At 35.7% G+C, this 23,197-nt stretch overlaps 1 protein-coding gene across 6 annotated transcripts in view; it reads left to right on the plus strand.

The window, feature by feature from the left end:
- Positions 1-8,942: 8,942 nt before the first annotated feature.
- Positions 8,943-23,197, plus strand: part of HEATR5A (HEAT repeat containing 5A) — a 55,127-nt gene continuing 40,872 nt past the window's right edge. For all 6 annotated transcript variants that reach the window (XM_026849284.1, XM_026849286.1, XM_026849285.1 and 3 more), the window contains exons 1-8: positions 8,943-9,027; positions 10,526-10,773; positions 11,765-11,976; positions 16,373-16,481; positions 16,985-17,134; positions 17,397-17,568; positions 19,509-19,669; positions 22,161-22,416. In XM_026849284.1, the coding sequence (XP_026705085.1) occupies positions 10,648-10,773; positions 11,765-11,976; positions 16,373-16,481; positions 16,985-17,134; positions 17,397-17,568; positions 19,509-19,669; positions 22,161-22,416 (1,186 nt within the window). In that variant the 5' untranslated portion in view covers positions 8,943-9,027; positions 10,526-10,647. The remainder of the gene's footprint in view (positions 9,028-10,525; positions 10,774-11,764; positions 11,977-16,372; positions 16,482-16,984; positions 17,135-17,396; positions 17,569-19,508; positions 19,670-22,160; positions 22,417-23,197) is intronic.

Consider the following 23,197-nt stretch of genomic DNA (forward strand, 5'->3'; position numbering starts at 1 on the left):
GCGTGCTGCCGTCCGAGTGTGGCCCCGCCACGCCGCCTGGGTGTCACGGGAGGGGCGGGAGAGCGACCGTGCCCCCGGGTTTGGGGCGGGCGGGAGTGGGGCGAGGGGGGGGGTTTGCCCGGTACGGGCCGGCGCAGATCCGAAGGCTGCAGGGACAGCAGGCGTTCCCTTGCAGAGAGGCTGTACGGTTTTAGGGTCTGTTTTTACATTTGCTTATATATCTTGGTCATTAAGGATGTTTTGGCGGAAGGGTAGCAGTATTGGACATTCTGGTATGCAAAAATATTATTGCAGGCTTTTGCAGTTTGAATTCCTGGTTGTCCACATAGGACTACGAGCAAGTCTGTGCCGTATAACTGGTAAAAACTTCGCACAGAGATGTAAAGCCTGTAAAGTTGCATTAGTGTTGTCATTTTGGAATGAGGGAAAGAGTAACAGACGTAGTAAGTTTAGATAAAATAAGAGTAAAGTTTATTGCAGTGTGGGTGGAAGGGTGATAAGAGAGGAGGAGGACAGATAAGGCAAGTTCAGCTTTGTGCTTCTATAAATGAAATTTGATGGGTTTTGGAAGTTTGGATTCATTATTTGTAATGTTTCTTTAAGTCTGGGTTTTAATTTAACAAGAATAAACGTTTATAGTTTTGGCCATGAATTGTACTAAACTTTAATTTTAGTCTCACATGCCAGAAATATTTTTGCTGTCTTCAGAAATAGTCGAGCTATACAGTATGTTTTGGTGTTTTGCCACATGATGCACGATATTCTCAACTCCTGTATGAAATAACATTTGAGACCCAGAAGATAGACTACTTCTAGTTGTGTGCTGAATGGAGTTTGGGTTTCTTTTCCTTTTCCTGATAGTTTGACACAATGAAAAGGGGATGGGGGGAGGGAGGAAGCCGGTTTAATGTTACACTGAGTCTAGTGATATATTGAAAACTTGTGCTTGATTCTTGAACAGAGGATTGGCTTTATTGTCAGTCAAGTATCTGAGTTACTGATTAGTTCACGATGTTGTATCCCAGCATGTCAGGAATTTTGTTAATCAATGCAGGATGATCTTCTGTTTTAAAATGCAGAACACCCTAATGAGGCAGGAGGTTAGAAACACCTCACAAAACCATTTTCAGATCGTAGGATGTTTGTTCTATTCAGTTTTTACTGGGCTTAAGGAAGCAGAACCTTAAAAAAGACTTAAAGTATGTCTACATCTACGTTGCAAATCAAAAAAGCATGAAATATCTATGCAGTTACATTTTTGGAGCTGTTTTGGAGTTTTCTTGGCGGAACAGCCATCTAAAACATCTAGAGAATCAACCTGCAGTGAGAGATGTCAGTGATTTATGCCTGAACAGTGGTCTCTGATCTGCCAAACAAGAGTCTTGCAGAGTCTGCACCTGTGAGGGCTTCTGCTGAATTTTTGTGCTGGTGTGTTTCAGTGCAGCTGAAGTCTAGTCATAGTACTAGTTAAGCTACTACTATGACTATAATGGTTTTCAGAAAATATACTTTTCTGAGATTTCATTATTTTTTCAGCAGAAATTTCCTATGGTTTAATGTAATGCTAAACTAGACTGGATTCAGAGTTTATTGTAACAGAAAATCGGTAGCTAAAATCAACTTGCACTTTGGATTTCCATATGCATATATATCACTTACTGTAAGTCAATATAACATTTTAACAAAGAATTTAATTTCTCAAAGTTCCTGTCATTGTGACAAATGTCAGTATACTCAGTTTGATATATTTTGTCTTATTGGATAAACAATATTGTCTACGGTTTTGTCAGGGATAAAGCAATGTTCAGACATATATTGAAATTATTGTTAGGATTTAGGTAGATGCTTATACTTCTGTGATTTTTATGCACTTACCTTGCTATCACACCAGCTTTCAAACCTGCAAAGAAATAAAATCAAACGTATGTTTTTGTATTGAGACTGAAGATAGTTATTGCTTGTTGAAGTCTAGTTAGTCAAATGGAGGGGAAATCTTTTAAACTCACTTTGTCAGAATCAGGCTTCCAGATGCAATACTGTTTTTCTAACTATTGGAAGCATTGGTTAATAATTTATATACAGTTTGACAGGTTGCCTGTAAATAAAGTAATGTTCTCAGGTCCCTGTAATGGAGCCAAGTTTATCTTTTGATTGAAACTTTCAGAAATGAACTGAACTAATATTCAAGATTTGTGGGTGCTTGGTGGGGAAGAGCGTGCCATCAGTGTCCGCTATGGAGCTCAGGAAATGGCTGGCTTATATTTCTCAATAACTGAATGTAGTGGTTTCTTGGTTTCCTGGAATAGCTTCTTGTGTGGAGGTAAAGATTAAAGTGATTATAAGAAATATGAAAGCAAAGTGAATGTACTTTTTAACACGATGAATGAATGTCTTCCAAAATCTGAGTTTTTAAAAATGTCTTGGATGCTTTGCATTGCTAAAACAGCTATTGCATTTCCAGGCACTTTTTTTCAGAGTTTTTTTTTTCTCTAGTTATGTCAGGCTTTGTCCTCAAAACTTCACAGAAATCATTCAGCGTTCCCAGAAGACATTGTCTTGTAATTTCTTTCACACTTCAGCAAATGTATATTGTGTTGTAGTTCTTATCAATGTCACCCTTATGTATGAGGGTTGTGGGTGGTCACATTCTTTGTGTGAATATTTTTAAAACCAGCAAGCCCGGAACAAGGGTTCTGATAGATTTCACTTAGAACTTTGTTGCCTTTAAGCTTTGTTGCTTTTTCAGATACAGGGTGATTCTTCTACAACTTAGAAATCAATAACATTTGATAAGCATTTTGCTAGGAAAACCAGTCATTTGGAACTGTTCCTATGGGAGTAAACAAGTACTTTGTATGAGCATCATTGTTCACAAAGCATCAAGTACAGCCCTTTTGTTTTGCAACACAGATGAAAGTAGCTGGGAAACTAGCAAGAATTCTGTTTGGACTGAGTAATATTTGTTCTTTAGCACAGTGCGAAATGCTATGTGAACACGGCAAGGAAGGTGCAATATATGAAGATGCACTTGGATAGCATCTTTAACGAGTACCTGCGTAACTGCTACCAAATTTTCAGTGGTAGAATAGATACATAGTTTTCCTGGGGCAAATTTCTTCATCTAGAATGCTGTTAAGTGGAGAGACTGAGAGAAAGGGGTCTTGTTTCAACATCTGTGATTTCAGAAGCATGTTTCTAAGCCACATAATTACATACAAAACTATAACGTTAAGTGGAAGTTGTCCTAGTCTGAAATATTCAGCAGTAATTAAGAGGAAATGGATGGTTGTGTAATAATCTGTTATTTTTTGCTGGTCTTAGTCAAATAGATTCTTCGGGATAAGCATGTGAGGCAAGTGTGTACATATTTTTATTTAAAAAGGAAGATAGCTTGATTTGTGAGTGGAACTTAATCCCTTCATAACACAGAATATGCTATAAAACAGAAGAGCACCCAACCGCAAAATTTACTATCTGGTGCATTTTTCACGTGCTAGTACACTTAAAATCTGATATTGAAAGTTACAGTTCTGCTTGATTTGTCTGAAAACTTTGGATACCTCCAAAATACCTTCGTGGCCTGGTATTCTTTTTCCATGTGCTTTGGGTTGTGGTGCTGTGATGACTTTGACTTGTGGCCTGTTCTTGCAAACTGCTGTCGAACATCTCTGTTAGTCTTCTCCATGCTTGGCTTCAAATTTCCCCACTGCTGACCAATGTAACGTAACACTGCAGAATACCTGGCATTCTTATGGCAGTATATTAATTTTGGATGAAAAGCACTCAAGTCTATTTGATGCCAAGGAGTAATTTGGTCCAAACAGGTGAGACTGATCACTGATAAATTCAAGCGTGTGTGTGTATGCAGTGAAAGACTAGGCTCTGGTTTCATAACCTCTTCATAGTGTTCTTCATCAAGGGTTTAATCCATTCAACATACCAATGCGTCTGCTAAAGAAACAGTCTTCAATGGAGTTAACTTCATCTTTTTTTTTTTTTTTTTCTTTCCTCTCCCCTTCTTCTCTTGGTGGCTTGGTGCTGAAGTGTCCTAAATTTGCTTGCCTGTTTTCTTTGAAACTACATACAAGAAAGCAGTGAAAAGGCATATAAAATTCTCAGCTTTTTTTTTTTTCCTTTTTTTTTTTTTTTTTTCCCCAGTTGAATGAGAGAGGCCAAGAGCCATTAGCACTTCTGAACATAACAGTGACCCCTCTGTACACATTTTATGTTGGGACCAGCAGTTACCTGCCGTTGCTTCATGTGGCCTTGTGGAATGAAAAATTTAAGGCTTCTGTATATAGAGAAAAGGCACAAATTGGCTGAATGCTGAGAATCCTGCCACACAAAGAATGCTGGAGTACTGGCATACTTATGCTGACACTTTTATTTACCTTTGCCTTCTCTTACTGCAGATTTTGAGGCTAACTTGGCTTCTCTCTGTTAGTTGGTAGCAGTTTGTAGAAGTCAATAAGTAAACAAAGGCTGCCTTGTCTTTCAAGTAATAACATGTGTCTCTAGCTGTTGGATATTTCCACTTTAATGTATTTTCAGTGTCTAAACTCTAAACTCATCTGAGCTGGATTGTTAGTTCTTTTTAATTTCTTAACAATTTATTAAGATTCTACAGTTATAGTTTATTTAAATTAGATTATTTTTGTGTGCTACAAATTTTAGCTAGATTACAGCTGAAGATAACTCAATTCTTTGTTCCCTGGACAATCGGGTCTCCTGTTTGAAGTCGCTGGGAGTTTGATCCTGCACTTTTTGCCTTCTGCAGACGTCCCTGCCTCCTTATGTTTGCCTGCTAGCACAACTGATACACTGTAACTATTGGACTTTGGGCTGTGTTTCATTCATTGTAGGCTGAATTTGGCTGGTGCTTCAAGGTGGTTTTTCAGCCCAGCTGGCAAAAAGAGCATCATACTCAGTTTCTCTTGTCAGAAGTAAGCCCGGGGGAGCTGAGCAGTTTTGTTTATGTTTGTGAGACACTCTAAACAGGTATGTGCAAGGGCTTAACACAGGCTTGAGCATCGATCTTCTTGCCATGCACTCAGCTCAGATGCATGGGTAACGATCAGCCCATTAAACTTTTAAAACAGTGCTGCAGGAGTAACATTGATCTGAACTGTTAACGACTAGAACTAAACGTGTCAGGCTGGAAAGCTTTCTCTTAAAGGTATTGGTTCCCTTGTTAGATAAATGATAATAAATCTTGCTTTCAGAGGAAAAAAACGTGAATTTGAAGTCAGGTAAAGTACCACTGCGATGCAATGAAGAAAAACTTGAAGCTAATGAACATGCTTCAGCTCTGTTCTTCAGCAGTGTGATGGTCATGGCATTGATTGTGTAATTAGCCCAATGGCAGCTGTTATGAAACACTGGTAATTATTACTGGTCACTTTGTAATCTTATTACTGTTACTCATTACTTATTGCCAGTAATGACTAATAGGAAAAAAAATAAGTAATAGTGATAATTTCTTAGAAGAATAATGTCCTTTTTACTCCTCTGCTAGACTAGTCTTTGGTACAAAATTGAATCCACAGGTTTATTAACTTTAAGCTTCATATCAGATTTAATGCAGAATTATTTTAATACTTGTGAAATTAGGAAAATATAAATAATTATTGATAAGGTAAGTTAAACAGCTCTTGATTTTCTTCACGACGTAGCAAACGTAAAGGACCTAGATCCTCATCTAGATTGTATACTAGATCCTCATCTGAGTATCATGCTCAGAGACCTGAGGTTGATCTGATTTCTGTTTGAGCAGCACTAATTCCTGGCAAAGAGAGACAAAGTGCTGGAACAATGAGAGATCAAGTGTGAGAAATCTTAAAAGAAAATATCTTTCTGAGTACGTACTTGATCTGTGTGGTAGTTTCCATTACTTGTACTGATCTTCCTTGAACTAATGAGTCATAATTTAGAAGTTTAATATTTTTAGTGAGAGATCAGTTAGTCTGCTTTATTGCAGATTACTTTTTTTTTTTTTTTTTTTTTTAATGCAGAAGCAAAATATGCCACGGGGTGGAAGGAAGGGGAAAAGTAAAATTGAGTTGCCACTATTGCTCAGAGCTTTTAATTTGTTGTGTGTTAATTTCTGTCTTCCATGTGGAAGAAAGACAAGTGTATGGATTACTTCACTCAGTTTTTAGCCTGAGGATATTGTCTATCTCAGAACAAGCTTGATACACATAATAGATCTATTTGGGTTTCTTGGTTCTGTTATAATTATCATGAATGGTTGGTTTTCATATTTTAAAGCCAGTTGCTAAAGGTAGCTATTCAGATTGGTTTTACCCTGGTTCAGTCACCTTGTTTTTTTTAAGAAGATTATAAATCCCTTTTTTCTCTTTGCACTTTGTCAGGAACTTTATAAACTCAAATGCTATTGCCTTTTAATGCCTGATGCACCCTATATTCCTTTCAATTAACAGGACAGCATTCCATCTAGTGCTTGTTCTAAGAGCTTTTCTGATCAGTCTTGAACAATCCCACTTGCCAAATTGGCAGTTGGCAAATGAAAAATTTTTCATCAGTAATAAGTAGGAACAACTTCTGCCTTGTCCAATAAATCTTTGTGACAGTTTTGTAGCATAGTATAAAAGTAAAATAAACTTTCCTCATAGGAAAGAAGAGGGGTTTTTTATCTGCTCTTGTAGCACTGATAGGAATGTAAATCTTGTAATTACTTCAGTCATCTAAAGACAAAACCAAAAAGATGGTGCATGAAGATGAAAATGAAGATTTTTTTTTTATCATGTATGTCTTTTCATTTTTGTTGATGGCATAGCATGTGTTTCGGTCAATTAAACTTCACATTTATTTCTCCAGATTTCTTTGCCAGATCGAGAGGGATCAAATTTATAACACCAGGGGAAGGGATTATAAAATAATTCAACATTTTTAAACATGGGTTTCATGTAAATATAGATGCATCTTTACATGCTTAGGTTGTACTTGCATCAGTTTACTAGTGCACGATGGTGTTCAAGAAACCGTAATACCTACAGTGGTTGGTGTAACAGTCTTTCAGCATGCTTGCTGAGCCCACCACATGTCTATGCCATGACTCTAATTAGAGCAGAGTTGCACCCGTGTCTGGGTGTTATGTTTAGAGTTGATGTTTCCTTCTGCACTTAGAAATTGCCTAGTGACATCTTAAAGAGCATATTTAATATTAATCAAATGTAGCTTGTCCCCACATTCTGTGCTTGTGTTCTGTTTTGCATAGCCTTTTGCGTTGTTCTCCAATCTGACTGCAAACCAATATGCTGCAGTAAATCTTGATTCCCTACATTTTTACTTCTCGCAAGTTTGTATGCCTATGCCCTTTTATTGTATTATCTTCGAGGCTTCATAAATATTCTTGGTGTGCAGGCTTACAGCTTATTAAAGAGAGTCTCAATAAGTGTTTGGGATGAGCTTTTTGCATAGGGAGGAGAGGATACTGCTTTGTATTTGGCCTTGAGTTTCCATAAGGGCAAATGCCGGGGGCTGCTCTTGGGCCACAACAACCCCCAGCAGCGCTACAGGCTTGGGGAGGAGTGGCTGGAGAGCTGCCAGTCAGAGAGGGACCTGGGGGGGTTGATTGACAGCCGGCTGAACAGGAGCCAGCAGTGTGCCCAGGTGGCCAAGAAGGCCAATGGCATCCTGGCTTGTGTCAGCAATGGCGTGGCCAGCAGGGACAGGGAAGGGATCTGACCCCTGTACTCGGCACTGGTGAGGCCGCCCCTCGATTCCTGTGTTCAGTTTTGGGCCCCTCACTCCAAAAAGGACATTGAATGACTCGAGCGTGTCCAGAGAAGGGCAACGGAGCTGGTGCAGGGTCTGGAGCACAGGTCGTACGGGGAGCGGCTGAGGGAACTGGGGGGGTTTAGTCTGGAGAAGAGGAGGCTGAGGGGAGACCTCATCGCCCTCTACAGCTCCCTGAAAGGAGGGTGCAGAGAGCTGGGGATGAGTCTCTTTAACCAAGTAACAAGCAAAAGGACAAGAGGGAATGGCCTCAAGTTGCACCAGGGAAGGTTTAGACTGGATATTAAGGAAGCATTTCTTTACAGGAGACTTAGCGTTTAGGGATATGGTGTAGTTGGGAACTGTCATTGTTAGGTGGATGGTTGGACTGGATGATCTTCAAGGTCTTTTCCAACCTAGACGATTCTGTGTGATAGTTCAAAATCTATGTGTACTTTTAATTTGTTTTCAACTTCAGTCTTTTAAAGACCAATTGAAAAGTGATTACTTTTAAGATAGCATGCAACCTGTAGTTCATGTCCTGCCAGACTAAGTTTAAGTTGAATGAGGTTTAAAAGGAAATGGGTTTTGCCCATTGATACTAGTGTTAAAATTCTATCTGGCAACTGGGAGAATGGATTGCTAATCCTCATGTCTTGTTATATCCATAGTATTGTCCATTAAATTTTCAAAACAGTTTATTCACCTTTGCCAGCTTTGCTGTTTTTTTATTTTGACATGGATGCTGTCAAGGAGTTTATGACTTAATGATAAAGATATGCTCATCTGTGATAACATTCCAGACTAATATAATAAATATTTTACACCTATGCTTTTTTAGATGTATTGAAGTAATGTAGATCTTATGAAGGCACTGGAATCATCTTTCTAGAAAATAATTATGGTATTATGCTGTTTGAGCTTACTTTTTTTTTGGTTTAGAATTAAACTGAGTTAACAAAACAGAAATAATAGAGGTGGTGAAATGAATGAAATATTATGGTGAATATGATGGGTCTGCCCCATTTAAATGTAATCTGTGAAGAGCTAATAATATTATGGAGCTCCAGTCTAGTGCCTTTTTGGTGAGCTATTACTTAATAAAAATTGTCAGTATTGCAAGACTTTGAAATTCTTGTTTTCTGTAGAACAGACACTTGTATCTCATGTGTTTTCCTAAAGTTGATCTTTGTGTTCTTTTTCTAGAAAATCAAGTTCTTGACTTTCTTTATTCAAGAACCTGGAGCAGCAGAGAGGCAATTTTTACAATGCGGATAAATCATCTGCTAGGTAAGTTAGGTGCCAGTGTCTGTCAGCAATCTGATCTTTTCAGTTGGGGCAAACAACTATGAGTTGTAATGCTCAACTGTGTATGTAAGTTGTATCAGCTGCTGTGGTAGTAAGTGATTTAGAGATAGTAGACATTGGGACAGGCCTTGGGTGAGGAAAAAAGGAGTGTTTGCACTTGTGCATGTAATTTCCACGCTGAGCAGTGATGAAACTCTACTCAGATATGTAGTCCTACTTTTTTTTGTTATGTTGCAAAAAATGTGAGGGTAAAGACTGTGAGTGTACTAGGAGTGAGTTAACTGGTACATTGTGAACGTCGATATACCTAGGCAAATAAAATATATATAGATATAATGAGCTATGTATGTTTATCACCTTAGTGTGATGCCTTGTCAAGCTGCTTGTTATTTCAGGTAAATTGGAAATAACAGTTCATTATAGTAAGTTAGATGTGACTAATTTCCTTTGTGAGTAAATTTTACATAAGAATGCGTAAAAAGTAGTAAAGGTAACCTTCTGCTGTGCATTTGATGACAACCCAAGTATTGAATTATTTACCATTGCTTTGTATTGCTCGTTTACTTTTTGATGGATCGTATTACACTATAATATTCTTACTGCATTGGAAAAAATACATGTTCAGCAGTCTCCGTGACCTCTAGAAAGGATAATTTGTTTGGGAGTTTAAAATATGGTTGACATTTTACCAGAGTATCCTTGACTGTTATTGTTGTGAAGCCTACAGAATATTATGTTTTGTAGTCTGAAGCTACATGGCATTTAAATAGTGGGGAAAAAGCATGTTATCATTAGAAGTATTTTGCGTCTTGGTTTGCTTCTAGTTATACTTATCGACAATGTGGAAATTCCAAAAATAGTACAAGACACGTAAGTAAAACATAACTTCTTTTGAACTCGAAGTTTTTTTAAACGTGCTTTTCTCAGGTTTGGGTTTGTTTTTTTTTTTAAAAAAGACAGCATTAGATGCTCATTCAGCAATGAAGTCCTATTTTTTTCTTTATGCCTTGCTTGACATTGAGAATATATAAAGCCTTGGAACAATATGTTAGCATTTATATTTGTGAATATAATTAACGGGAGTTTGTTAGATGTAGGTTACTGCCATTGCTGCACTTAGTTCTAGCTAGCAGAAGTCATTGTGTTTGGGGCCAGTTGGTCATTACTTTCAGGTGTACTCGTGACCAGGTACTAGAAAACCTCACTTCATGCAAAACAAAAGGAAGAAAAAAATAGTAGTTCTGTAAGAATCCCTCTGATAAATTCTGAAGTATATTTAACTTTAATTGGTATATTAAATAAATATAATTACCTCATTTCCAAAAAAGTAAGTATTATTATTAAGCCACCTAAATAAAACTACTATAATTTTTTTAAAAAATTATTTTTAAGTTTTTCTGTGAAAATTTAGTTCTAATAAGCTAAACATGAATATAATATGATTGCTGACTCTGCTATTTTTTTTTCTTTTTCTGTTTAGGTGTTCAAACTTCTGATTCAGTCATTGGATACTAATGAGGGAGAAAGCCTGACTGATTCATACAGTTCTGGTAGTTTGTTGGGCTTTTTTTATTCTGTGGTATTTGATGAAAATTTCAAGGAATGGAGTTAGCTCACAGTTTACTACTTAATGAAGAAGCATATAACCAGCTTGGTGAATTTCAAAAAGCAGAGTTCATTTTTGAATGGTTACAATTTTTGGAAAAACTTTTACCAGTGACTAGCAGAGTAAGTATAATGAGTCATGAGAAGAAAAGCACATTATAGAGCTATTTCTTTCTGTCTTTTTTTTGTTATTTTGCTTAAAAACAAAGACGGGTATTCAATTTCATTTGCTTCATGTCTTTTATATACACACAATGAAAGTATGTGTAGTGTTAGCAGCAGGCTTCTGAATGTTACAAGTTTTTTTTCTAACTCAGATTATTACTGCTAGGTTTTGCAACCCCATGATAAAGAATGGCAGTCATGTTTCTACCTAGCATGGCACAATTATTTGGTAGTTCTCTAGCAAGCGAGCATGTAACATCTTTCTCTTTGCTTTTTATTTTCATAATCAAATGATAAAAGATCTGTTTCCAGCTAACTCTCCAATTGTTTGGTTCACCGTTTAGTGTAGATTAAGTAGGATATGTGGCTAGGTTAGAGTAAACCAACTTAGATAATGCTACTTAAGAGTTACGTTATTCGTGTTGAAATATGTAAAAAAAATACAGTGCTAGGCTCATTTTTTAAGAGCATTTAAAAAAATTTATATGAGACTAAAATAGATGATTGTTTTAAGGGAATTTCTTTCCTTTCTAATGCTCAAATTTTTGAAAATGCCGAAGTACTTTACTACTTAAATTACTGTATTTCTATGAATTGTTTTATTTTAAAACATAAGGCATAAAAGAAGCAAGAAAAGGCAATTTTGTTTTAACAAGATATAACTGTACAAATGCCATAGGGAAAATTAACTTGAAATGCTCCTAGAAAGAATTATGCTCTGAAAAATGTGATTTTTTTTTTTCTTAAGAATAATAAAAATAGTCACATATTTGAGATGGCTTTTCTTTAAGTAGAAAGGTGCAATAAGTTAATTTTTAATTGTCAGATGATCAGAAGGGTAATAATGAAAAGTAAATATAATTAGTAATAATGAAAAGTAAAGATAGTATTAATTATTTTTAACTAACTTTTAAATTTAACTTAACTGGTTACTGATTTTTATTTCCAGGCTGATATAAGGGAAAATCAGAAGAAACTGGTTGAACAATTGACTTCTTTATTAAACAATTCACCAGGACCTCCTACCAGACGGCTTGTTGCCAAGAATTTAGCTGTACTTTATAGCACTGGAGACACTTTTTCTGTTTACCAAACAATTGACAAATGCAATGAACTCATTCGGAGTAAAGATGATTCACCAAGTTATCTGCCTACGAAACTGTAAGTATTTTTTTTAACCCCAAACTTCAAATCCAGTAATAACAAGACAGACAGATTTATGTGGTGAGAGGTTAATGTAGGCAAGGGCATGCTCCCTCATTTCTGCCTCTTGTTTGGTAGAGCTTTGTACCATATGACACACAGAATTTGGGAACCTCCTTGATTAGTATCATTATTGTGGGTGTATCTAGCTGTAAACAGTAATTTTTTCCTTTGGTATTACATCTCTAACATTTTTAGACTTCAAAGAGAAACTGAATTGATCTGAAACCTGAAAGCAAATTCAGATTCCGTCTAGGTATTATAACAATTTTATTTTAATCATTTAGTATATGCTGCCTTCAGGACAGAATTATGAGTGATTAAGTACTTGTGTAATATTTTATATATTCCTTCCTGTGTCTTTACTGGAAAATTTTGAGTAAGAAGTTGGGCTGCTTATTGGGGAGAAAAAATTCCAGTTATTACTTTACAACATAAATTGCCCTTGAAAGCTTAATAAGCTTAAAATATATTTTTCTTCCTTATTTAGAAATTTCTTGTTATGATTCACTTAAATAAAACATAAAATCAATCACATTCAAATGTTTAAAAATCACATTCCTTTTGAAGCATTTAATGCAGAGGCAATTTGGTGGCTGATGGGAGTCAGAGTAGGCTGTGTATGCTAGAACAAAATTTGACCTACCTAGCTAGCTAGTATTTACTGGATCCCCTGGAAGGAAATGCCTTGAGTGATTTGAAAGCTAAGCTAAATTAATTTATTTAGGAGTGTAGGAATGCTTAACTTACTGCTATCATTCAGAACTGTAATGACCATAGAATACTTTAAGGTAATAAAGCATAAACTGGTGTCAGTTTACTCTGTTTTTTTTCCATGAGGGGACAAAACCAGTTTGCAATACATACTGCAGTACTGAATAAGCCATGCTTTACAGCAAGTCAAACAAACACTGCTTGTTATAAAAAAAATGAAGAAAGCTTTTCATAAGTAACTTATTTACCAATAATAAAAGAAAAAAACCCATTTACCTGCATTTGAGTTCACTACCACAGGATACATAATAAAGAATGTGGTAGCGTTAGGTATTGTATGTGTACATCAGGAACCAAAATGGTAAAAGACAGTTGGTGATCTCCAGCCAGACAATTGAAAATGAGTACAGAGAGATTACCAGTAATAGAGAATAGAGTTATGAGGGAGGCGGTGTTGGAAACACAAGGAGAAGGTAATAAATAGTGCTGAGAAGAGCAGTAAAACAGACAAATACAACTCCAGGTACAGAATAGAGTTACTGAGTACATTTTTTAAGCCAACTGTGAAGCTGGATAGAGTTAGTTAGAAAACATCTGAAGTGTTTGTAATTAAACACCTAAAGCCTAGCCAACAGAACAGAAAAATGTGAACTGTTACTGCAGGATGTGAAACCAAATCTTAAAGTGCGGAGATATTATGAATAACCCTAATTCCTGAAACAATGCAAAACTTTCACTATAGTGAAGAAAATTAGAGAAAGGTAGAGATAGTAAAACATCATTATACATTAATGATGCAGTATACAAAGCAGAGCCAAATCTGTATTCTTCCTTTGCTTCACATGTTAATCCTCTTTCTAACAACCCAGGTGAAGTTTCCTGAAAATAGATTTTTGCAAGGAGTCAGTTGTATTTTCCAATACTGTAATATTTTTTTGTTTCCCTCTTGTTCCAATTGATGACTTGTTCAGTCTTTTGAGTGAAGAGTAAGTTTGCTATAACGGGTCTTAGTCCTGCAAAGTAATTTATTGCTATACTGACTTCTCAACAGACTGACAGAAATGGCAGATATCCAGAGTCAGAAGGCAGAGAAGTAGCAGGGGGAAGAAAGAGAGAGGTGGCAGTGTTCAGAATCTTGCTGGGTATGTAAGCAGTAGTGAGGAGAGGAAGTAAGAGATGTGGTGGAGAAAAAGCAGTAAAATGTGGTTTATTTCAAAAAAAGGTTTGAGAAAGGGATTTCTTACAGTACTGACACCAAGACAACAGGCTACAGAAAATAATTGGAACTATAGAACTCTTTATTGAGTAAAATCTTTCATCTTGGGCTGCAAGTATATGGAATTCTTAGTGTTCAGTAAAGAAAGACTGCTTTCTTTTCTTCTTTTTTTTAAAAAGATCTTGATTAAAGTGTTGTCTTTGTTTGCCATCTGTCCTTATTTAGTGTACATGCCCACATTGTCTGGTAGCAACACTTCTCCATCATTGTTTACAATATGTTGGTTCACTTGGAAACTCCTTTAATTATGGTTTCCAGTGAATTGTTCTCTTATATCATAAATTGTAATTTGATGGAAATGTTTTAGGCAAGCATTTTAAACAGAACCTTATGTGCTTATCTCCTACTAAAATTGAGTGCGATATGAATGCTATCTCAGATCAGATAAACAAGTCATGTAGTGTGAATACAACTTATTACTTTAAATTACAAAGGTTTAAAAATATCCACTGGGGCTGCTTTTAAACCATAAATGTTTTGAAAGCATTTGGCTGGTCAGCAAACTTCCATAGCTGATCTTAATGCTATTTTACCACATGTTTAAGTGTCACAGTTCTGCATTTTCATTTGTACCTTTCCAAATACAACTGTTAAAGTGAAATTTGAGAGAAAACAACTTAAATATATCATAGAGTCATATACCAAAATGGAGATATGCTGCCAAGGAGGAAAAAAACATAGGCAGAGAGGCTTTTCCATGCAAAACTTGTATAAATTTACAGGCTTCCTTGGAAACTTCTGTCTGTTGTGATTTGACATATGAAGTGTCTCAATAGCTAATACAGTTTGGACTTAGTGAAGAAACATTTGTGGAAAGAAGAAACAGAACACTAGGGTCATGATACAGTTCTATAAGGCAGTCAGAAACTCTTCCTGTGCTTTTATAGAAACTTAAATGTTGATGTGCAGAAGTAGGTGGATTCTTATCTTTAGTTGAATAGGTGCTACTCATCAACAAATATGGCCACTTTGTTACTAGAAATCACTGTTCAACACTGACTGACTCTTTCATACGACACTTAAACGCGTGGTGATACAGTCAACCATGTAAGAGTGTTTGTAGTTTATACCATGATGTAATAAGGTAGTCCTGGTTTTCTTTCGTATGTGTTCGTTAAATATTCTTTCTCTGGATTATGATCTGAAATATGTATTATTTAGTTGTGAAGCTAATTAAAGAGAATACCTGTGACTATTGGATGATCAGTTTAGTAGTAAGGTGGTGCAATAGTAATTTTATGACCAGCCACACCATGAATAAAATTAAATTCCAAATTGTTAGTGAGTACTGAGTTGGATAAAAGTGATAATGAAAAATGTTGCTTTAATGAAAATAGGATTTTGGTATGATAAGCGGTAAAGAATATTGGTTTTATTTTTCTTATTGTGCTTTGTCATTTAGGAAATTACTGTTAATATTAAATGCATTTTTTAAAATTAGGAATGTGTTCAGTATGAGATTTTAAAATTCTTTATGTGAAACTTGAATTCAGTTGGGGAATAAGTAAAATGTTGTTTTGTTGAAGGGAGTGTTAAGCAGCGTCAGTGTATATTTAAGTACGTCTGGCCAAATAGCTGAAAGCTAATTAAAGATATACTTTATTTTTTTTCCTTGTATTCATAAAATTAATTAGTTTAGTTACAGATTTGTCAATACAAAACCAATGTGTCTTCCTTAATTATTCAAAGACAAACACTCTTTAATTAAGCAAATATTTTTTCTTTATTTCTGGGGGTTTTTTGCTTAATATTTAGCAATTTTTGCTTTTTCTAAAGTTGATGCTGATGAGCACACAGACTCCAGTTGACAGGTATTTCACGCGGAAACTAAATTCAGAATCTGTGTGTGGTGAAAAGGACATGGGCTTACATGTTTATTTCCTTCAAGGTGTGTCTTTATTATGTATTGTTAAACATGAGTGCCAGAATTTTAATTACAAGACCACTTACAGTCTACTATTGACCAATGAGTTGTAAATAAACCTGTCTCTGGCTATTTCTAGCATCTGCTGTAGCACAGTGCCATAGACTGTGTGTGGCAGAGGATGCTTAGTTAGAAATTAATGTTAACCTTTGAAGGTGGATACGAAAATTGTATTCCTATTGTAAAACTCATTGGAAGATTTTATTACCTGAACTCTTGTATTATCCAAGTTATTTTGCCACCTCTTGTATCTGCATTTCTCCTAGAGCGCATATGCCACATACAGACCTTCTTTTTTCCTTTTGACAATCCACTTAGATTTTTGGGACATTCTATTTAGTTATTTTGTTGTTTGTCCATTGATGATGTTAGTTGTCTTAATCCCTTTCATCTATTACTGCATCCATTTTCACACGTCTTTGGATTTGCTTTTGTTTTAGTGCTGCGGTGGTATGCTTGGGCTATTTATACAAAAAATTGGGAAGAATTTTGGGAAACAGTTTTACTGACACCGTTGGGAATGTGCTTAAAGCAATGAAGAATGCAGAGGTATTGGAATAGCATGTTTAAAAAATAATAGGATGTTTACTGTTGGTAGCTGGACCAATGAATAGGAGAAAGTACATGATACCAAAATATGGACAAATTGTGGAAAGTCATAAGATAAAAATCAGTGTCTACATTCCTAAGAATTAGTAGAGAGTTAATGGATTATGTCTATAAAAGGTTGATCATAACTATTCTCAATCTGATTACATGGAAGAACCTGATAAACTAGAAAATTTAATTGCCTTATTAATGAGAACATTTTTGCTCCAGCAAACTCATGTTTTGAGTTTTAAACTGCTAGTGAGTATTTTCCAGCAGAACTATTTTCACTTGCTTAAAGAATTATAGAGCAAGCTGTCTGCTTTAACTCACTTCAGCATAAACAGATCTCCTGAAGTCTAGAAGACCCAAACCACCGTTTACCTATTTCAGTAGCTGGTATTTTGTATTACCAAGGAACTTAGGGATACAAAACTTTAACATCTCTCTTTTTCATTTTTAAGTCTCAAGGTCGTTATGAAATCATGCTTAGTTTGCAAAATATATTAAATGGTTTAGGAGCTGCTGCTATCCCCTGCCATAGAGATATTTACAAAGCTGCCCGATCATGTCTGACGGATCGATCCATGGCAGTTCGCTGTGCTGCTGCAAAGGTAAAGTGCTCTAACATCTGTTTTTATTAAGTAAGTTCCTTAAATAAAATTCCGTTTTAATGGATGATGAACACAGCAGTAAATACATTGTTTGCCTATCTTTATATCTTTGATGTTGCCTTGGCAGCAAAAATTCAAGTCATTTTAGTATGAAGCAACATGCTTATTTTGTTAGGGAGGACTCTGTGTATTATGTAGCATACTAAAATTTTTACTGAGTGCTTTTCCATATCAAAACATTTTTATTTCTGTTTTTGTCTAGTGTCTTCTTGAACTGCAGACTGAAGCAGTATTTATGTGGACTACAGACCTGGATAGTGTTGTGACCTTGTGTTTTAAATCCTTTGAAGGTTCTAATTATGATGTACGATTAGCAGTTTCAAAACTTTTAGGCACAGTATTGGCTAGAGCTCTCGCATCTAAACAGACAACAGGTAAAGTATGTACTTTGTTTGCTGATTCCTCATCTAAAAATCTGTCACATGATTAGAAACTCCTATGTTCTATTGAAGCCTGAAGTAAAATCATGGTGTAAGCTTCATCTGGCTGTTTATCTCTGGTTTGGTTTTTTTTTTGCAACATTTTTCTTGTGAAGTGCTGTGGTTTTGGTTGTGTTAACCTCTGTGTCTGTGTCTGTGTGTGTGTGTGTGTGTGTGTGTGTGTATATATATAAATAAAAAAGGAAAAATATTTGATAAAACTATTTCTCTGTTACAAGAAATTAGCAGCCTCAAGAATTTAAAGGCAAGATTAATTTAAGCAGTCTAGAAAGCACTAAGGGAATGTCTCTGTCAAAGAGCTAAGGATCTCTTCAAGTTGTTTTTCCACAGTCATTCACATCTGGATTGCCTAGCAGTACAAATGTGATCAGAAGCAGCAACGAGCATGCAGTTTTGTTCACTCAACAGACCATGTAACTGTTTTTGCTGACAGACAGTACTTGATCTAACTGAAGCATCCTGGCACAAAGTTAACATCTCCAATCTTCTGTGCCATTCAGACTGGGCATTTTTAGTCCAATCTTAGGAGCCTAAAGCTAAATCTCTAACTGTCATCTAAGCCAAATATAACACGATGCAAAGTAAGTGTGATTTAGACTATTTGTTGTGCTTTTAATGGCATCAGAGAAGACCTTCAGTGCAATAAGCAGCAAAAGACAAAATTACATGCCTTTAAGCTTAACTTACTGCCTTTTGAAATTCCTGAGGCTGTGTTTGCATTGGAGACTCTAAAGTCTTCGAAGAATAATTTATAAATCAAGAATCTTTTGAAGATAATTATTGTGCTACCAAAACCAATCAGCACTTCTATTATTATTATCCCAATAAAATAATAATAAAAAAATACTCTGACCTCTTTATAGACTCAGTAGTTTTCTTTAATCTTTGTGAGCAACATGGCTGTATTTCTGAAGTGCTAAGATAAGGTTATATAAAAAGCTCATCAACTGTTTGGTTGGTTATTTAAAATTCTTTGTATTTATTTTAGTTATTTTAGTTAAAAGAAGTTGGAGCTAAGTGAGACAGAAGCTAGGTGGGGGCTAGAAGGGGCTGGGGAGAGGTGGAGGGAGCAATACATGAAGTGCATAGTCCTGAAGTTTCTGCATTGTATCTGATAACCTGCTGATATTGCAGTTCTCATTAATGTTTTTTTGGACATGATTATCTCAAATTCTCTCATTCCTTTTCCCATCTCAGTACTTGGAAGAGGATGAAAAATGCAGTGAAAATTTTAGGCCACTTCGTTTGCACAGTGTGCAGTCATCATGCTAAGTTTGCACACACATGTCTCAGCATGTATGTTTAATGAACTTTCTATCAAGAAACAAAACAATGGAATAAGAATTAGTGATAAATAATTTTCCTAGAAAATTATTGTCATTCTTTTGGAGAGCTAATTTAATATTGAGGTGAGATGCTTTATTTTTCTAAGAGAACATGTAGCTGTACACTTATCTGGCTAAGCATATCAGTAAGGGTCGTCTGCCCTGTCTGGAGTTTGGAATAGAGCATTGTCTCTGACAGCTGGAATGAGTTAGTGAGGGCTTTCATGGAGATTTGTGTGGTAGGAGTTGGCCGTACAGACCTTTTTGCAAAGGGAGCTTAGAATTAGATGGTAAATACTGAGGGAGGGTAAATGTATGTATAAATATCAGGTGATGACCTAAACTATTTCAGGATAGCTGAAGCAGAAAAACTTAAGAAATATTGTGGTTCACTAGAGCACTGAGTCCTAAAATGTCTTTGTTTCTGTTATGAAATTATCCTCAAACAATATTTGGATTTGATTGTACTACTGAATTTGTGCAAATTGTTTCCTTTAAAATGCAGCGTTTTACAGAGCTATTCCTCTAAAGATTTACATGTATTCTTAGCATCCGTCAGGCATAACTTCCGTAGAATCTCTTTGGAAGAAGTGATGGAGCTACTGGGAACTGGATTTCTGCGTGGAAGTTGTGGATTTTTACGAGCCAGTGGTGATATGTTGAAAGGGACCAGTTCAGTCAGCAGAGATGTTAGAGTTGGAGTCACCCAGGTTTGGATTACGTTAGTTACAATTTTCTGGGCTTGCTCAACATTCTTAATATTTTGCTCTCTTTTGCTCTCCGTATATCTCTTATTTCATCCTTTTTTATATCTGTGACAAAATGTATGTACTTTAAAATAAGGTTTTACATCTTGAGTTATGCTAAAAAGAAAAGAAAAAATATTTCTGGTGTTGCTTATTGTTTACCTGATAGCTTTTGAAATTTTCAAAGTTAAATATATATTACTTCTGAAAGCTTCATGTGATACGAATTTCAAGGAAGTGATATAAATAAATACTTTCCTCAAATTTTTAATTTAAAACTTAATACCTTATGTCTAAAAATTAAGGGAGAAGTTACAAGAATTATTTGAACTTGGAATAGTCTCCTTCTATACAGGAACATTCCCAGTCTTTTTCTGAAAGAATGGTTTTGCTTTGAGTAAGTGCATGAAAAATAAGGAAAACAGAATTTAGTGGAAAAAACAAAATATCTGTTTTGCTGTGTTCCAGGAAGCTCAGTTAGAGGATAGAATCTTGTTAATTGAGCAGGAATGAAGTCCTGCATATAATGCATGCTGGTAAAAACAGTACAAATTTTTTAGATAATATCAGATTGGCTTCTTCCTGTAAATATTATCTTAAACAGCATTTACATGCTAAGACCTAGATATTCAAATGTTAAAACTGTGAATCAAGACTAATGGTCATGAACATTAATATATCAAACAGCTGTGATTATTTTAGTATGTTACAGTCCCCACAACTATTTGAGACATCCCCTTTGCCAGTAAGGGAGTTTTTCAGTGCATTTTAACTTCTGCAGTAAAAAAAAAAATAAATCTGTAAATTAGCTTGAATTACTGATAGAAACTGCCAGACTTTGCACTGAAACAGCTAGAAGGTGCTCACAAATTGTCTTCTATGCTCAGATCATGCTGGGTGGAAGCATTAACTTCTGGCAGAGAGACAGAAAACCTGGGGAACAATAATACCTTGACAGCTATTTGCCTAGAATATGCATGCCAGACTCCTAGGGTGTTCTGTATACACGGTGGTTTTATTAGTTTCCCAGGAATAGATATTTCAGTTCAGTGTGTTGGCTATTTGTATTGGGTTTTGGGGGTTGTGTCCTTTCTCAAGCATTTCTGCATTAACAAAGTACTACCTGTGCTAGATGGTACACTCTAACTGTACCAAAACAGTTAAAATAGTGCAATGTTTCTATAAGAAAAACTTGAGGAATTGTTCATATTTCAGTGCCTGGGAGTAGAAAACACTTGCAGTTATAAAATGTATTAATTATTATGTGAATTGCAGTTTACTGTAAATTAAAAAATAAGAAAAACACTGAAGGTGTCTTCTTACATATGGAAGAAGAATTATATTTGTTCAAGACACAGCAAGGTTCAAGATATAGTTCAAAATGTAGCCATGGCAGAATGACTCTTCACAAATTTATTTTGTTAAATATTCTGTTAAATTCCTCAATTTTCAAATCTGTAAAACAGGGGGAAAGTACTGGTACATTATGAACCCTAAGTAGTATTTGTCAAGAGCTAATAGATGCTAACAGGATCAAATAGTACAATTTCTCTATCTACAATATTTCACTTTCTTTTATGTGAATAATTTTGTTCTTAATATTGAACATGAGACTATGTATGAGGCAAATATAGAAGTTCGTTGGTATGGGTAGTAGTTGTGAACTTTCGCATGAGGAATTTTGTGTGTTCATTTGCATATTCTCATTTTTTATATTCCCTTTTCTTGATGGTAGCACATCTATTCATTAAAAAAAAAAAATCCAATACATGGAAGGCATTTGTAAGGGAGTGTATTATATGGCAAAATAAATGGTCTTGTAGTGATTAGATTTGAAAGTGACTCTGCATTCTTCCTCTTTGTTGTGACAAACGTAGTCTCTTTATGGTGTTGCCATTGCAAGGCGAACAATTAAAATTCATTGAGATGAAGAGCAGTGCTTGGGGGGTGCAAATATTCCCTAATTCAAAGCCTATAATAACAAAATTCTTTCAGGGTTATGGGTTACAGTTTTGTAACATAGTAGTTCTTAAAATGCATTCATACATCAAATTTGGGTACCATCTGCAGAATGTTAAATAGCTGGAAGCTGTTGTTCAGTGAGAGCAAACACAATGTTTTACATAACAAGTGCCTGTGCAGGGTAAACTGCCATTTCTCACACTCTGGAATGAAATAAGATGGGCAAGCAGCTTGAATTTAACTTACAGTCAAGGTAGGCTATAATATTGCTAGTACAGTTTTGATAGTTATTTAGGTTACTTAAATAGATCAAAAAAAATTGCAGCTACCTGAAAGGGAGAACATGTGATTTATGGATGCATAAATGTATTGGTAATCTCAGTTCTGGTTGTGGCAATGTGTACAGATTTTTTAAAAAGTATGTGGGATAGCTGGCAGTGCTTTTGCAGATGATTTTACTCTAAAATATGGCTTCTTTTCAAATCTCTTCCAGGCATATGTGGTATTTGTCTCTACATTAGGAGCACAATGGCTTGAAAGGAACTTCTCTGCCTTCCTTTCCCATATTCTAGATCTCGTGTCTCAGTCTCACCCCAAGGCTATTCAGAGTCAGATGGATGCTATCGGCTGTCGCCGCTGTGTTTCATTTATCCTTCGAGCTACAGTAGGCGGCCTTCTTGGGGAAAAAGCTCAAATTGCAGCTGCCAAGGAGATTTGTCAGGCCATCTGGAAATTGAAGAAAGTTGTGGGTATGGGTCTAACAAGATTATCCATTTGGGCTTCAGTTTTTCCTTTTTTAAGTGATTGTTCAACTTCCTAATCCAGAGACTGCAGAAATAGAATATACAGTATGGATTTATTAACATAATAATGTAGAGGGCTTTTGATGGACTTCTTTGTTTTTAACATGGGCTGGTTGTTTGTGTGTGTCTGTTTCTGCATATGCATACCCACACAAGCGTAAACGTTTTTTTAACACTTATTCCCTGGCGAATATTATTTTAACCAATTACAAATATAATAAATTAATAAATATATGCAGTAATAAAATATAGACAGTATTGTAAAATACGTTTAATTGGCAGTTAATATATAACCAGATTCTACCTTCTTGTTCAGAGCAGCTGACACTACTAATGGTTCAAAAAAGAAGCATTTGTTCCTAATTGACAAAACAAGCATTTTCTCATGGAGAAAACAGATCTCTTATGTGATAAAGTCTTGTACACAGCTTCCAAAAAAAGCTGCTGATTTCCCGCCATTGCCCTTGTAGGGGAAAAGTAAGAAAATGCTGGGCATAACCAGTCATTCCCTGGTGTACAGTTGGAGATTATATCCTAGTTAAATATCTAAATGTTAAATGTCTAAACTGACATAATCATTTGTGTCTCAAAAGATGAACTTGGAAAAAAAACTCCAGATTTTTTTCCCTCTATTCCCCACTCACACCTTCTCTCTTGCTTGCTCTTGCCCTGTTTCACTCTTTCCTTCCCTTCCTTTTTTCCTACTATGTAGTAACATCTGGCAAGC

The sequence above is a fragment of the Athene cunicularia genome (assembly GCF_003259725.1).
Source record: "Athene cunicularia isolate RWA chromosome 5 unlocalized genomic scaffold, athCun1 chr5_part1, whole genome shotgun sequence".
In the NCBI taxonomy this organism is placed as follows: domain Eukaryota; kingdom Metazoa; phylum Chordata; class Aves; order Strigiformes; family Strigidae; genus Athene; species Athene cunicularia.